Below are 18,073 nucleotides of genomic sequence, written 5' to 3'. Positions count from 1 at the left end.
TATTTTACAGGCTCTGTAAGAACAGAGATCAAACAGTAGAAACAACCAGTGGACAACCTGCTTCAATTTTCTTCCCCAGATTGTCTTGGTGGTTCCTAATGTGCACTGGAAAATTCTGGGGGAAAACAAACACTAAATGATTGGTATATTGCAGTTAACCCATTAGCCATCTCTCTCCTCTGCTTGGGGAAGGTCTTAGGTATGCTGTGAAGGTAGTGTAAATAACACACAACTGTAAATAAATTGCACAGGGTGTTGAACCAGCAAGAGGGTCTCCATGTAATTTGTGGACTGAGACAGAGGCAGGACCAAGGCAGCCCTGTTACATGGGGGAGGGGTTAAGTAAACTGGAGAAGTCTCCATCTCACTGTGTTTACAGCTAATCTGTCCCGATTAGCCACTAGTATCCTACCAATGCCAACACTATTTTTGGTTCCTTTTCTTTACTGTAGGTCAGCTAATTGGTTTTGTTTGGACCGTTTTGACTGAGTTTTGGGAAATGGCTGTTCCACCGTATACGTATGAATTGCATATTTCTTTTGTTAAGTGTGAAAGTAAAAAAGAGGATACTCTCTCTTTAAAAACAAATCTTCGTAAGAAATCTTGACTGGCTACAAAAACCCTAGAAATAAAAAAACAGGCTGTCAGCTAATGACTGTCCAGAAGGCCTTTAAACAGAAATGTCCAGAAGTTAGAATTTGGTTTATGTTCTGTTTAGTACACTGCATTAATTGATTTATGCAGTATTAAACATGTGTGTTTGTGTGTGTACTTAATAAGTACACAGCTGTTTTGCAGTATTAAGTACCTGAAATCTGAATATTTTGTTCTGCTCAAGAATGAGATCTGTCCAGGACCCCTCATACTCTGTTGCTACAGGTATGTTATAATATAGCCAACTTCATAATACTTTAGTATAGGATTGAGTGCTGATGAAGGTGAGCTCTTAGTTTTATTTAAACATATATTTTTCTTCTGTCATTAATAATTACCAAAAGTGCCAAGGAAATTTTGGAGGAAAACATGGTGAAATTCTTGCTCCACTGAAATTTGAAAAAAATTCCCATTGTCTTCAGTGGAGCCAGGATTTATATATATTTATAGCCAGATAATGTATATTTATATATGATATTACTGCATATGTTCTGAGGCCAAAAATCCCTCTGGGAATCCTTTAGTATTTACATCATCATTACGCTATAATCTCTGCATTTCTTAGTAAAATCATTGTTACTGGCGGGGTATCAGTCCTTGTGGAGAAGGATCAGCTCTGGTTACATTATATAAACAAAAGTTTTAAAAAGAAATACAGATTTTCTGGAATTAATGTCTTGTAAAGAGGGTTTTGATGTTTGTATTAGCTGGATGGTAGCATTGGAAAAGAGGCTTTATCAAAGGCCTTTTTACTAAAATATTGCATTCTGGAGCTTGAACAGATGGTTCTGTTTTAAGCAGAGGCTGAATCAGGTTATTCTGTGGTTTTGGTTTTATTACTGCAATGATTTAGATTTCCAACATCTGTTTATCCACCAATCTGTTAACTAACAGTCTAGCAAAATATGACTTTCTGAAAATTAGTCCCTTACATTAAAAATTACTGTGTCTATCCATTGGTTGCGATTTTCTATGCAAAAATTCAACAGTTTAGTAATCTGAAGATTTCTTTGAGATATTTTGTTAAATGTTAAAAAAATCCCTTAGTAAATTTATCTTAAAATTTCCCTTGCCTTTCATTCCTGAAGAGTGGCTATATGCTTATTACCCACTATTTTGGGAATTCTCAGCCAATCACTTACACTAGTTAAATCAATAACAGCAAGGTAATTATGCATCACTCTTTCCAAAAGTGCTGCATCACCTATAAGGCTTTTGGCTACAACTGTAGCTGGTATTGGATCTGCCTGAAATGTATTCCAGTATTTAAAAATAATGTTCCTTATTGCTGTATCTTTTTGGAATAACTGCAATAGGAACAAATATAATATGCATGGTATTTAAAGATGCTATCATTATTATTTAATAGGAAATTTCTCTTTATCCTGTTTGCTTTATTGATTACATTTTATATCCTCATTCTGTAAATCTATGAAACATTTCTTTTGATTCAATTTCCAAGTCAATTAAGCTAATACAGTTCCATTCAACATGGAAAAATTGACCCACAGGGATATTTCCTATATCTTTTTTTAATACAAACTTTCAAATGTGATACAATGGGCCATATATGCAGCTGGTGTAGATTGGAGTAACTCAATTCTATGCAACGACACTGCTCCAAGTTACACCAGCTGAGGATCTGGCTCTCTGTCTTTATCAGGAGGTTGAGCTGTCAATAATTATGGGTATCTTTACAAATGGTTACTGTTATCTGTCTTCTGATTATAAAGTCAAAATGTCATGGATAAAATATAACAAACATAGCTTCTATTTAAACAGTCTTCCCACAGTTATTTTGTTCCTCGTTGTTCAGCATACAGCAGTTGGGAATACATGTTCCTTCCATTGCTGTCCCTTTTATGAAGAAGAACATTTCTCCAAAAATAAAATAATTGTGAGTTAATATTAATGGAACCAGACCATGCAAAAACACTATAAAAGGAAAACTCCTTACTGATCTATTGGAGTGAGAATAACTCAAAATGTTCACAGGCTATTTGAGTAATGTTAGTATGTAAACTTTTTCCATCTAACATAATCAATCATTTACACCTGCAAATGTTCCTTTAACATAGATGGAACAGAATTTTTTGCATTTGTTCACAATTTTGTTACATAATCAATAATAAGAAAAATCCAGGTCCCTTGATGGCATCTCAGAGAGTATTTCTAAAATGATAGGTTTTCCCAGGGGGTTTACTGAAAGCATAATATTGTAAAGAGAACATGTTAGATGATACTGTTGGGAACTCAGGCTTGTATCCTTTAAAAATTTTTTTGCTTATTTCACTTTCCTAGTCAATGGGACTACTACCAATACATCAGGTTAAGCACATGCACACATCTCTGCAGACTCAAACCCTCAGCTGTGAAATCTTTTTTTCTAACAGCAATGTATTCATTATGATAGGATTCAGTAGTTAGTTCATCAATGCCTTTGAAATATTGGGCTTCTGTTATGAGATAACCATTGATTAAAAAAAAAAACCCGTTTGTTAACAATTGTAAAGTCCCATTTCATATCTTTGGCAACTGCTCTTTTGCTAACAATTACAGTATAGTTTTCTAATTTATTTAAAGCTCTCTTCTATTTAAAGCTCTCTTCAGTTTATGGGGTGGGTGGAATACACATTCCTCTGTCAGTGCCTATGTACATAGCTTCTTAAAAAATCTGTGAAACTGTTAGTGCTAGGAGGTTTAGATTAAGATTTTTATTTTAATATGCCCTCTAACTTCTTCAGTCTGTGAACCTTGTGAAGTAGTGAGATAAATATTATTATTCCAATGTTACAAGTGAGGAAATCAAGACACAGAAGGATGAAGTGATTTGGCCAAGATAACAAAGGGTTCCATTCTACCACTCTTATTTCTGCTGAATTATACCTTCCTCCACAATGAGCCCCCATTACTTTCAATGAACTAGAGTGTGTCTTGTCCTACATAGCTGCACAGGGGAGTAAGATCCTTCCACTCCCACTAAACATACCCTCTGAAGCTGCACAGGACCAGTCCAGATAGCAGTTCTAGCATAGCTGAAAGAGCAGAAGACTGCATGCATGATATTGCTTTATGACCAAGTGGACAGAGAGGGTCAGAAAGAGAGCATAAATATGTATCCCCACCCGTATGGGCTAGCCAGAACTGTTGGGGCACGCAGTGGGGATCAACAAAGTTACTTCCCTCTGAGTCTGGTCAGAAATTGTGCCCCCAACCCATATTCAGGGCTATGATTTAAAGGTACCCTTGAGCCTAGTGGACTACTCAGAGTACTGTGACTATGGGTGGAAGATTTGGGCCCAATGTTAGGAGTTTCTTACTTCAAGTTCCATATTCAGATCACTAGACTGTGCCTTTATCAAAGTCAACATAAAAATGACTGCTGCCTGACACACAACTCTGCCACTATAATGCTATGGGGTTCCTATTTAATTTTCATTTTATCTTTGAGCTTCTCATGTCCTCCTAAACCCTCTATTCCAGTGTTTCTCAACCTTTTTGATACCAGGCACCAGCTTGCTGCCTTCCTAAACTGTGTCAGGGAGATCTCAGGGACTGGCACTAGTCTACAGAATGGTTGTTGAGAAACACTGCCCTATCCACACTAAGACCGTATCATGTCAGTGCCTCTTAATGGCTCCAACCCTGGAAATCCAAAAAAAGACCCAATTCTGAACATGAAGTTTAATCTTCTAGGTGGCAGAATATTGTGCTCCTGTTATATGGTCAAATCAGAGTTCCTCATCTTTTATAATTTGTGAATGTGGCATTCTGAATAGTTAATACGGCTGCCTTGAACCATTAGCAGCGCTCGTGTTTGGTCTGTGTTGTCATTACAAACCAGGTAAGGAGAACTTAACTTGTGGAAAGGAACAGATTCAATGGAGAGAATATATTTATTCCAAGCACTTAAATTTTTACATATTTGATTTATATTTTATCTAATACACTCAAAAGATTATACAGCACACGTAAAATGCAAACATACTGATCTTACTGCAGTACAAATGATTAGCACTGTCTTACAAGGGAGTTTATGAAGACAATGGTTATGTAGCAGCTCTAAGAAAGAGTAAGTTATATTAGACCATGACATTTATTGACTCCCCTAGGACTACACCACCACCTACTACAGAACAGTGCTGTGCTTTCATACCTGGTTTAGATTAAATAGTTTTGCTCTTTGCTACCTCTATATACATGTTTCTTCAGCTGAGCATGTTAATTAGTCTCTTGCTCTTTTTGTATCTGTACCTGAGATAATTATGCAGGCCATAAATATATTTATCTCCTGAAATTCTATTGCCTCTGATTTTTAACTGAACTGGGTGCTCTTATTCCCAGAGTGCTGATCTTCTCACTTTCTGAGAAGGTTTTCAGTCAAACTGGATTTGCAGCAAAATGGTGTTTGCCAGGAGCATTGACCATAACTATATGGGTTACCTGTTCTAACTCTTTCTCTCATCATTCCTTAAATAACTCTTTATTTTTTATATATCACTTATTGTAGTCTTCTATATTACTGGAAGCATCTTAAACAAGGAAGAGAAAGAGAAAAGGCTCAAACATCACAGACCCAAAAGTTCTTGAATCCTTCCTGTGGTTGTGTTTGAAGATAAAGTCTTGCTGTTGAGTTCCACGCATCTCTGTTTGAATGACCTTTGAATATTGTGTAGTGCTGCCAGGTTCTGTTCAGCTTATGCTTAGGTACTATCATTGTTCCTGTTTTAACATGATGCTTTGTTTTCCTAAACAGAGCTATAACACTGGAGAATCAGTTGGTGATCCTTGCAGCAGAAGCAACAGATGCAGGCGGTTACTATGTGCAAGCAGTCAATGAAAAAAATGGAGAGAACAAGACGAGTCCATTTCTTTATCTGAGTGTAGTGAGTGAGTATTGAAATCTCACCAAAATTGCTTTGGTATTGAGGTCACTGAAAATGTTCCCAAAGATCGGCATGCTGAAAAGAATTTACTAAAAAAGAAATCCTGAAAGGAGCTATGCTTCTCTTGGGAGGTATGGAGCACACTCAACTCCCAGTAAAGTCAGTGGGAGTCCAACATTAACTGATTTTACACAAGATTTGGGGTTTGGTATAGAAAGACCTCAGCCTGCTTGGTACCATGGCAAGCACACCATTAATAATCCTTTTTAATGTTTTATTAAAGATACAGAAAAGAGGGAAAAACAGTTAAAGCATTTGAACAAATATTAAGTAAGGCTTTCATTTTATCAACACCCCTTGTTCTCTTTCCCTTTAGCTAGAGGGAGTTTTTAGAAGGAAACCCTGCGTATTTGACAGTCTCTCAAATGGTATTAAAGATAATTACTGTCCTTTTAGGGAAAAGAGAAGAAGTTAGTTGAGATGGGCCAGAGCTTCTGCTGTTGCTGCTGTTAAAGTCCAATCCCATTTCCTAGAAGACAAAACCAAGACATAAAGCCACAAAAGGGGAGAGAGAAGAACAGCAAGGATAGTAAATGCAGCCTTTGTCTTTGGTGTTGACTCTCACTTTCAATCTCACGGCTGGAGAAACACAGGCACAGAAAATGGTCATGTTAGCCACTCTGAGACCTGGCAACTTGTACCAGTATTAGGCTATTTAGGACATTGCAGTTAGTGGTTTCTTTATGAGCTGGTGAGTACATCTCTCAGGATTAGGACAAAGAAGGCCTGGGGTCCCAAGAGATGGTAGTGGTTGTTATCAAGCTGTCTGGAGTGACTCAGGAGCATGAGTACCAACTTCAGGTCAGGCTGTGAAGAAGCAGGGCACACACCCCAAATTGGTTGTGAGTTCTATACTTAGATTTCACCAAGTGTCAAGTGTGAATTCCTCAGGCACTACAACAGCTTTAACAGGGAGTCACAGACAGTCCCCTTGGAAACTCCAGTTGATCTTACCACCTAGGTAAGCTTGCCTTTGTGAAAAATAGTCCTTTGCATCAAAAAGAGTTACTCCCTGTCACTCACCCCAGGCATGATTTTAACATAGCCCTTGAGTTTTGTCAGAAGGCCTTTTTGTTTGTATTAATTCAATCTTTTTGTCTCAACTTTTGCACCTTTCCCTCTCAACATTTGTTGTTGTAGGTTTTTGTGACATTTTATGATCTTTGACTCACTTTTCACAGATGAGCTCACAATTAGGGTAAACTTGTAGACCCAGTTATCACAACAGGTCCTTCTGAACAATCAGCCAGTTGGTTTTGAACCATACCATACTAATCTGGGGATAAAGCTTGACCGCTTTCTGGCCTTTCAACAACAATTGAGAAGGTGTGTACTACTATCCAGTCAACGGTCGCATTGCTCCACAGGCTTAAGTAATGGGGGGAAGAGGAAGGGGCAAGAAACTATCTCTGGCATACTTCTAAGATCTTTCATTTACCCTATCAATATTGCTTCTGTCTTATCTGGGTTGAGTCTCAACTCACTGTTATCAACAGCCTAAGGCTGGCCGCACTCTGAAAAGGTTGGCATAGCAACATGTGGATTGGATGAAAAAGAGGAACAGAGCTTTGTGTAATCTGCATCGTGATGATTGTGCAGCCCAAATTGCCACACCGTCTGCCCTATTTGCTACACATGTATTAAACAAAAAGGTGCAAATCAATGAGTAGTTTCACCAGCTGTGGGAGTTTAAAGCTCAAGTCAAGTTCCATTTTCTCAGTTATTGTTTTCCCAACTTTGGACACCTGGAAAAAGTGCTGAATACCTACCTGCTGGAAATTGGGACCCTTTAAGGTGTCAATTTGACCACCCAAAAACTGAGGCACACAAAATAGATATAATTAAAAATGTAGCCTAGAGGTCCAATCCAGCTCCCTTTGAAGTCAGTGGAAATATTTCCATTTATTTCGAGGGCAATTGATCAGGTCTTAGATGACAAAGGAGCAATTTATGAGCTCAGATACCACAATGGTGAGTGCTATGGAAATATCTATAATAAATTAAATAGAAATGGGAGAGAATTGTGCAAATAATAGAAAACGTGCTTGATGGGCTAGTGACTGCTGGTCTTTTTGTTCTGAAGAGGTTTCATAGTCTTATCTCACAAAAGCTAGAGTGAATTATGATTGTATCCAACAGACAGCACGGTAAGAAAATGTCAGTTATATGTCAAATGCAACCTGAACCAAGAAGTCATAGATTAGTCATCAATTTAAAATGTCTTATCTTCAACTGAAAAACCTATTTACAGAACTAATAAGTCATGATTTTTATAAACTATGGTTTCAGAGTAGCAGCCGTGTTAGTCTGTATTCGCAAAAAGAAAAGGAGTACTTGTGGCACCTTAGAGGCTAACAAATTTATTTGAGCACAAGCTTTCGTGAGCTACATCTCACTTCATGGGATGCATTCAGTGGAAAATACAGTGGGGAGATTTATATACATAGAGAACATGAAACAATGGGTGTTACCATACACACTGTAACCAGAGTGATCACTTAAGGTGAGCTATTACCCGCAGGAGAATGGGGCGGGGGGGGGGACCTTTTGTAGTGATAATCAAGGTGGGCCATTTCCAGCAGTTGACAAGAACGTGTGAGGAACAGTGGCGGGGGGGGGTGCCTAGAGGGATTCTCTGTGTTTTGAATCTAATTACCCTGTAAGGTATTTACCATCCTGATTTTACGGAGGTGATTCTTTTTACTTTTTCTTCTATTAAAATTCTTCTTTTAAGAAACTGAATGCTTTTTCATTGTTCTTAAGATCCAAGGGTTTGGGTCTGTGGTCACCTATGCAAATTGGTGAGGATTTTTATCAAACCTTCCCCAGGAAGGGGGGTGCAAGGTTTTGGTGAGGATTTTGGGGGGAAAGACGTTTCCAAACGGGCTCTTTCCTAATAAAATAAAACCGGTTAGACGTTTGCTCGTGGCAGCGAAAATCCAAGGGCAAAAGGTAAAATAGTTTGTACCTTGGGGAAGTTTTAGCCTAAGATGGTAAAAGTAAGCTTAGGAGGTTTTCATGCAGGTCCCCACATCTGTATCCTAGAGTTCAGAGTGGGGAAGGGAACCCCCCCCCCCCCGCACCCGCTCTCCTGCTGGTAATAGTGTGTATGGTAACACCCATTGTTTCATGTTCTCTATGTATATAAATCTCCCCACTGTATTTTCCACTGAATGCATCCCATGAAGTGAGCTGTAGCTCACAAAAGCTTATGCTCAAATAAATGTGTTAGTCTCTAAGGTGCCACAAGTACTCCTTTTCTTTTTGTGAATACAGACTAACACGGCTGCTACTCTGAAACCTATAAGTAACCAGGTTCACAAGAAGGTGTGATCCCCACATATGTAGTTGACTGAGGTTTCTGCTGTCAGTATATAATAAAATGATAAAGATGATAAAATAGTACTCTGTGGTATCACTTCAATAAAAAGGTGAGGTTCTGAGAATCCAAGCTATACTGAGATTTAGCTGTTTACTTAAATAGAAAACTATAGATAATAAGAAACACTACACCAATAATACACAGTCTAGGAACTTTAACAATGTGCAGTTATATTGTCAATCTCTCTCCAAATATTTTATGAAAAATCAGAAAGAGCATAGCCCTGGTATATGAGTGAAAAGGCAAGATTGCAGAAGATGGGCATATGTAAGCTGTTTTGACAGCATAGACACTGCTGGTTGAATTGCTTTTGCAGCACTAATCATCTGGAACTGCAATTCAGGACCTTGCTGCTGGACCTTCTTGTTAAGCTGTGAAAAATTGAGGTGCATGTCGTTTCAGTAGATATATTAGTAAATTAGATATTCTCAAGACCTAGTCAAACTGCTAGGAAATATAGAGCATTCTGCAGATTTAGACATCTTTTTTTGATGCAGGCTTTGTAAAAACACAAAACAAGATTGATGAAAATTGTAAAAACCTTGCCAGCTAGCATTTCTGAAGAGTCAAAAGATAATAAAGACAATTATCATTTAATGAAGATAAATTTCCTCCCTGAGCATTGGGAGTGTAAAAAGGAAACCGTTGTGCAATTGGTAAGATTGGAATAGTTGGGGTCTAAAAATTATACTCCTGGAATGGTTGTATTGTAATTAATTTAAAATACAAGGATGTCATATTATCATTCCTAGCTTCCACTTGCAGTAAGAAGGTATTTTATTCTGTGGTGGTAGTCACCTATCAGATGAAGCTAAATAGACCTAATTATCCCTGGCTGAAACCCATTTAATTATTCAATTAACTGTTATCAAAACACAAAATTTAAAAGACAAAAAATATTCAACTTCAGAATGGCAGGGTACTGATTTTTCCCCAAAAGTATTTGAACAATAAAATAAAAGGACCTTATTACAGTACAAGATGTCTAGGTCACTGTCAGAGTCCATGGAGATCAAATAACTATAAAAGGGTTTTTACACAATGAGCATAACATTTTAGAAATTAATTGCAACAAATGGAGGCAAGGTATTTATTTAGTTTTGGGGCCATATCTAGATTCTTTTATCACATTCCCGTCCACACTTCATGGCACCCCAACCTCATCTTTCCTTATTTTCTTTTTATTTAGATAACTAAAAAAAACCTCTCATGACTTGTCTTAATTTCCTTGGCAAGAGCTAATTCTGGTTAACTTTTAGCAATTCTCACTTTTTTTCCTACCAATTTCTAAGCTCTGGGATGTAGCTTTCTTTTCTGATCAATCCCTTCTTCCATTCCCTATAGGCATTCTGCTTACTTCTAATAATATTTTTGAGGTAGTTGTGCATCCAGCTAGCTCTGTAGCCTTTCCCTACAAGATTTTTCCCCTTGTTTAGGATGCATTTATTTTTGAAATACTTCCCTCTATCAGTATTGTTAGGAAGATAAATCATTAGCAGGTCCCGAGTTGATATTTTCCTTTCAGGAAGGAAGCGTTCCTAAACCATAATTTCTCTTATTCACCATCAAAGTTTACTGCGAGCTAGAAGAGAGGATTCACTTAGAGGTTTTAATGTGAAGTAAAATCAACAGATGTTGAGGGTATAGAGGGGGGCGTTTGAAACATATTGTTGCATGAATTTTTCATAGCTAACTCCAGCATGTCAGGTGTAGGCAGAAAAAAGGAATTGGCCAGACCCTCCTGAGAACAGACATTTCTATTCTGAGGTCAAACTCAAGCAAGTTCTATGAACTTGTCACACTGTTTTTAGTCCTTGCCATGGGACTTTTACATTCACTTAGCCTCCATGGATTAGTTCTGCTGAAATAAAATTAATGCTTCAATAAGACATTTTTGTCTAAAGAAAAGGTACATGGGATGGAAGCTGAGAAGAGAAAATTACATTTCTGAGCAATGATTGTACTTTATAAGCCGTCCATTCTGATCAAATGCGAGGAAAGTCCAGTATAGTCCAACTCTGGGTGCTCCATCAGCTGTTCCATTTTTATTTCTTTCTTGAAAATAATGCCAATTCATTTCCCCTCCTTTTCTTCACAGTATTTAAAATTTCTCCTTGCCAAGGAGAATTTCCAGGAAGACTATCATTGTGATTGTTCCATCTTATCAGGCTGGTCTTTATGTGCCGTTCATTCTGAGAATTGATTGGCTACAACTTAAATAAATTTCAGACGGAGGGCTAAATATTTTCTTAAAAGTCAAATATATATTTACAGTAATTGAAGTTATGAAAAAAAGATTCCATTAAAATGTTAAAGGTTTGACTTTTAAATCACAGAAACAAATATTAAAGTTGGACTATATCTGATCAAAGCTAGGAATTTTAGCGAAGGCTGTTATCATTAATTTAACCCATTATAGCTACCTGGGATATTGAATCTGATATGTTGATATTGGACTACATCATATACATTAAATTGGAATAATGGTGTGCATTAAGGACATAATGGCAATCTTAAACTCCAAATTTCATGACTCCCTTTAGATTGTCATATCTTTTCCTGTAAGGAAAGCTTCCCTGCTTTTTAACAACAGCTGTATAGAAAATAAATTATGTATTACAAAGAATATATCATTAAAATATTGAAAGAATAAATATTAGCTAATAATTATCTCTGGAAGTTTCATCTCTCTTCTGGCCTTATATTCTTTTAGTTGCCTTTCTTCCTGTAGAATAGAAGGCAAAGTGACAATCTTATGTCCCTCTGTTCCACTGCACTATTTTGGCAATGCTTCACCTTCCCAGCAGGTTGCATTCCACACATTTCACATCTGCTGTGCCTCCCTGGCCCAGACTGAAAACATCTCCCCTGCTGATTTGAACCTGAATTCCAGCTGACTTCACACCTGGAGACTGGTATTCAAGGTTCACACAGCATGAGGGGAAGGTGAGATTGAACTCCAGACCAAGGAATGAGGTAATGAGCAGATAAGATCAACTTATAACTACAGTGTTAATATTTTCAAAGCCAATGTCATTATTTTTGATAGTAGATAATATTTCTGCAATAAAAAAGGCAGGTAAAATTTCCTTTGAAGTGACAAAACAAAACCCCAAATCTTTGAAGTTTGAGAGTTTTCGATTTCTAAATCAGCATAACAAAATATTTAAAAATCAGAAGCTGCATGTCTGTGAAATGTATCATTTTAAATATTATTACACTGGCAAATGAGTACCCAAATTGCAAGTTTTTCAAAATGACTACTCTGTTCTTGAATTGGGTGAGCCACTCTGTGCTTCTCACTGCTGCTGACTGTAATATGGAAAATAAGTGGGTGGAAGAGGAAACAATCCATCCCTTTTCTCCTAGATACAATCATAATAATAGGGGGCAGAGCCTCTCCCATTGTGCATTTTCATAGTTCCATTGACTTCAGTGGAGCTATGAAAATTTATACCCACTAGAGATTTGCCCCATAGTTTGTATAGATTATGCACATTGCTCAGCCAAATAACTGGCTTTGTTTTTTGAAAACCTAGCCCTTATTTTAACATGGGTTTATATTATATATTGAACTTTGTGAATGTAGATCTATATATCTAGCTATATAATACATATGTATAATATATCTAGGCTGTCACCTAAATCTTTTATTTATATCTGACACTTGCAATTAATCTCTCCCTCTCTCTAATCAGTTTTGCTATTACATTTATTGGAGTGATTTGTCTCCTATTTTTGTCACTGCTCTGTAAGTGATATGTGAAGTTAAGAGATTCTTAGAGGACACAAACAGGGAAAACAGAAAATTGAATTTACCTTCCAATCATTTTATAAAATGTGACATACATCAATTATACATGCCAGCTAGGGTAATGCCATGTTCATAGAATCATAGAATATCAGGGTTGGAAGGGACCTCGGGAGGTCATCTAGTCCAACCCCCTGTTCAAAGCAGGACCGATCCCCAATTAAATCATCCCAGCCAGGGCTTTGTCAAGCCTGACTTTAAAAACTTCTAAGGAAGGAGATTCCACCACCTCCCTAGGTATTCTAAGGAAGGAGATTCCACCACCTCCCTAGGTGTACAAAGCATGATGATTTTCTGGAAGACCATCATAGCAGTAGTGCCAAAAAGCTTTTATACACAGAAAAGTTTTATTATGACAGTGGACCTGTAATTCGTAACTTACTGATGTGCCTAGAAAAAATATTTTAATTATGTTCTGCAAATTATGGTGAAAACATACCAAATGCCAAATGAATTAGGCTTGTATCAACATCTTAAAAAGTACAGTCACTTCAGTGAGATATAGCATATACATTTTTATGTCAGTCAGGCCTTGAGATATAAGTAAATTCATACTACAGTTGTAGGGTTAATTTTTAAGAAGAAATTAAAAGCATGAAGAGTATATGAATGGGTTGAAGAGATGGGTAATTAATAATCCTGAGTCTCTTGAGAGATGGGATAAATTTCATGTGAAGTAACCGGATAGTCCTTTTCTAGATACTGTACAACTCGCAAAATCTGTTTACATTTGGTTCTTAAGTATTTGGGTTAGGATACATAAGTTCAGATTCTCAGCTGTGGCTGAGGAGTGCTTGGCATAGTTGAGGAGGGGGCAAAAAGATGGCTTAAAGCAATATTTGGCTCCCTGATCCTGGAACCCTCTGGTCCCTAGCATAAATTAGAGTGGCTTTATTATAGCCTTTTTCTTGTACAGTTGCCCTGTACGGTAGCCAGGGTATGTGCATAGGCAGCGACTCGGGCAGCTCTATGCCACTCAAAAATCCCCTTAGTCTGGGGGATATCTTGTGCAGCCTGACTACTGCGTCAGTTTCAGGGCAGCTTTGGATCATTAGAGTGGTGGAGAGCAGCTTGAGAACACTGGAGAACCAGGGCCATTGACCCTTGTAAATCAGTTTTATTTTTCATTCTTATAAAAATTGTTTTCATTTCATTATGCTGATTGGATGTTCAGAAAACCATAGATGCTGGAAATGGTAACAGGAAGAGGATTAACTCCTACATCCAAACTCACCAATTAATAGTAATAAAAGATGTATCATAACACCAAGAAACATACTCTGTTCTGCTTTCTACTGTGTTCTGCTCTGGTTAGATATATTTCAGAGTTAAACCATTGCAGTAATAAAGCTATTGACAAATAACTACTTGTCACCTTGCTACATAGGTCCAGCTATATCTCCTTGGAGTGTGAGATGTCACAGTAAAGCAGGGTCAGGCCTGGTTATTAGGTGGATAGGAGACTTCCGAGAAACTTCTGTGTGCTGCAGAAAGTGATAATGATCATTGAATAGGTGGCACTTTCATGACTATGTCAGTTTTGAACCAGTACACTAGCATGGCTTTAGAGGGCATTGGGCTGCTTGAAGATGGCAACTTTTTGATGGGAAATAAAACTAAGTTCTTATCCACTTTTGATCATCCAAGCTCTCATGCCATTTTTAAAAATCAGGAGCTAACCTTAATATTCTGGACCAATTCCATCTTAAGTGTATTCTGCCTACCAAAAATCCCTTGTGTAGTTTCAGCTGGCTACATCATTACTTCATTTCCTAAACATTATGTGCTGTTAAAGAGCTGCAACCTTGCATCCCTGAATTGTCTGAATTTTTCCTGTGTAGGAAGTGATAACTATGCATACTTCAAGTTTGCAAAATACTTTGGGATCTTTGAAAAACTCTTTATATGCATTAGCAATAATAATAAATTATATATATATTATTATTATTTCATTTATTGGAGTAGAGGGAGCCATTAAAACTGAATAACAATATCCCATGCTGACCATTTCCTGGGACTGTATGACTAACAACAAATAATTTAGAACTGTCAGTTTTTCTCAACAATGTATTCCCACCCAAATGATCAACATAAACTGAACATTTTTAAACTCCCAGATAAGAGAACTTTATTAAACATGCTTTAGAAGCATTTATAAAATATTTTTTAATCAAGATTTTATATTCTCACCTCTACCAAAGAGAAAAAGATGTTTTGGTTTATGTTTTTCTACGTTGTTTGATTTTTGTTGTTGTTGTTGTTTTTTATTCTGTGAAGTCTAAAAAAGAATAGCTTCCGGAGTCCTACATATCAGTTTATCATCTTCTTTTTCCTCAACGCTTAGCTGAATGGTCTGCCATAGCAATCATTCCCCATTTGGTCCATTCCTGTGCAGCTGCAAGGGCTTAATGGGTCAGAAGTCCAACGTCAGAACAGACTTGATGCATCCATGTGATAGGGGGTCTACCTCTAGGCTGCCTCTACCACTCAGTTGGTGGAATTTTATCCCAGATGTTACAAGCTGCCCAGAGAATGGCAGTAGCCAGTACGTCTTGTGATATTCTGGTGACATGTCCAAAAAGCAGAAGATGCGGACGATGGCCCCAGTAGCCTGTAGACCGAAGCTACCATAAACGTCTGTGTTATAAATGAAGTCATTGCACTTTATGCCCAATATACGACATTGGCGTTTTGTGTGGAAAGCCTCCAGCTTTGCCCAGTCTGAGTGGCAATAGTGTCCTGTTTCGCATTCGTATAGCGGTATGGAGAGGGCACAGCTCAAATAGATCCTGAACTTGGTTGTCATGCTGAGATCGTCATGCTGCAGATGCTGTGATGCCAATTCGGTGAAGAACCTCTGTATCAGAGTTGGAGGAAACTGGTGAGTATAGAACCCAAATAACAAAAGCTGGAGACTCCTTCAACTGTTTCATTATTCAAGGAGATTGGAGTCGTGGGAGGACCTGACATAGGTTTTGCAGCTTTGTCTTTGACCATGAACCATGGAGCCTAACCTTGGCCAACTCTGGCCTCGCGAAACCAGTCGTGGCTCTTTACTAGAAGAACAATGTCATCAGCATAGTCAAGGTGTGAGAGCAAGAGATCACTAATCGTAATGCCTATGGACCTAACGGCATGCTGCATTCTGAAATCCGTTGCCTGACAAAGGAGTTGAAGGCAGTGATGAGCTGCCAAAATCTTAACAACCAGTTCCTTCCTCACCCCACAAGGGGGTCGTGGCCCACCCCCACCCTCTGGGACTCCTGCCCCATTCAACCCCCCACGTTCCTTGATGCCCCCCCCTGGGACCCCTGTCCCATCCACCCCCCACCCTTGTCCCCTGACTGCCGCCAGAACTGGGCAGGAGGATCTTGTGGGCCACCGTAATGGGTGCCCACCCCAGCCCGCCCCTAAGAGCCAGAGGGACCTGCCAGGGAGCGAGGTGGGGAGTCCTGGAGGTGCTTACCTGGGGCGGCTCCCAGGAAGCACCCAGCAGGTCCCTCTGGCTCCTAGGGTCGGGGAATGTAGCTCGGGGGGAGCAGGGGGAGCGGTCGCTCCCCCCCAATCACATCAAAAGGGACGCCTCAGGCGCCGACTCTGTGGGGGTTCCGGGGCTGGAGCCCCCACGGGGGAAATTTGGTGAGTGCAGAGCACCAACCAGCAGCTCCCCTCTCCGCCCCGTGCCCAGCCCCAACTTACCTCCGCTCCGCCTCCTCCCCTGAATGCGCTGCCCTGCTCTGCTTCTCCGCCCCCCGGCTTCCCGCGAATCAGCTGTTCATGTGGGAAGCCTGGGGGGGCTGAGAAGCAAGCGGCGGCTTTGTGCTCAGGCCCATGGAGGCGGAGTTGAGCTGGGGTGGGGAGCGGTTGCCCTGCGGGCCCCCCCCCCCCCGGTTACCTGCTGCGGCGCAGGCGGCCCTTCTTGTGCCCCCCACCCCCACCCCAGCTCGCCTCTGCTCCGTCTCCTTGGGCCTGAGCAAGAAGCCGCCGCCTGATTCACAGGAAGCCAGGGGTCGGGGGGGGCGGTGGAGAAGCAGAGTGGGGCGGAGCGTAACTCGGGGTGGAGACGGAGAGGAGGTGAGCTGGGGCTGGGCGTGGGGCAGGGTGGGGAGCTGCCGGTGGGTGTCTGCACCCACCAGATTTTCCCCGTGGGTGCTCCAGCCTTGTTAAACTTTTGGTCAGTTGTTAAGTTTAGAAGCCCTTTTAGAACCCTCGCGAGACAACCGCTTCTAAAAGGGCTTCTAAATTTAACAACTGGTTCCAGCAAACTGGTGCGAACTGGCTCCAGCTCACCACTGGTTGCAGGGGCATAGACACAGCCCTGCCTGACACCAGATACTGATTTAAAAGATGCCAACATTCCAATTCCAGTTTACTCCCTTTGGATATTGCCTTCTGATCTTTTATATGAGTCTTTCTACTAATCCAACCCATTAGAGTATGTAAGTAGCTAAGATGAATGATTAGAAAAATTTCTGTGTAATTTATACATTCCGATCATCTAACCTATATAAATCGGGAATTTCATCTACCTAAAGTTGCCGGAAACAATGGAAGGTGCCTGCGCAATTTCAGATCTCATAAATTTCTAAAGGTATACATCAGGAGCCATATTTGCCTGTAATGTCAAAAATTCTAGAAGCTGTAGCTTTTTCTGTGAGATTTACTGAAGGCCACATTAACTTAGAATTGCTATTTTAAGAAGAGCTAATCACAATTATTTTCTTGTGGTATGAGGCTGCAACAGCTCTACGTGATTTTGTAATAAAATAAGATTATATGTGATCAGTTCTAGGAGTTATAATATGAAACCATATAGGTATCTTGCTCAGCTTCTCAGTGATCATCATGTCAAAATATAATCATCATGTAATTTCTTACAAATGAAAAGATGTAATTTAAAATGACATATTCCAAGGATATGAACAGGGCTCACATGTTCAATCATCCAAAGTAAACAGTTTAGGAGATATTTTACAGCAAATAAGTTGAGGTTCTCTTTTTTATCTACCCCTATATCAGAAAAGTTTGCTTATAAGTCTCTCTCTTGTTTTATGCATATTTATTTCTTAGCAGAGTAGCTCAATATAATAAGCAGTCACTGAAAAATAGTTCTGTTAATGAAGACTATGATATAGCTGAGAAACAGTATATTTTAAAAATCTACTGCTTTCCTCTTGCATTTTTGACAAACGTAATCTGAAAAAAATAAACTCGTGAAAGATCAGGGATTATTATTGTAATAGATGTTCATGTTAAAGAGTTTCTTTTTAATCTTTAATC

The 18,073-nt window shown here is 39.1% G+C and overlaps 1 protein-coding gene across 1 annotated transcript in view; it reads left to right on the top strand.

Annotated features, from left to right (window-relative positions):
• Nucleotides 1-18,073, top strand: part of SDK1 (sidekick cell adhesion molecule 1) — a 638,385-nt gene that overhangs the window by 364,962 nt on the left and 255,350 nt on the right. Inside the window, exon 5 of the mRNA XM_077828174.1 lies at nt 5,411-5,544. Within this exon, the coding sequence (XP_077684300.1) occupies nt 5,411-5,544 (134 nt within the window). The remainder of the gene's footprint in view (nt 1-5,410; nt 5,545-18,073) is intronic.

Source organism: Eretmochelys imbricata, chromosome 10, assembly GCF_965152235.1.
Source record: "Eretmochelys imbricata isolate rEreImb1 chromosome 10, rEreImb1.hap1, whole genome shotgun sequence".
Taxonomy (NCBI): Eukaryota; Metazoa; Chordata; order Testudines; family Cheloniidae; genus Eretmochelys; species Eretmochelys imbricata.
Note: the sequence above shows the minus strand (reverse complement) of the source record. Positions and strands in the feature narration are given on the sequence as shown.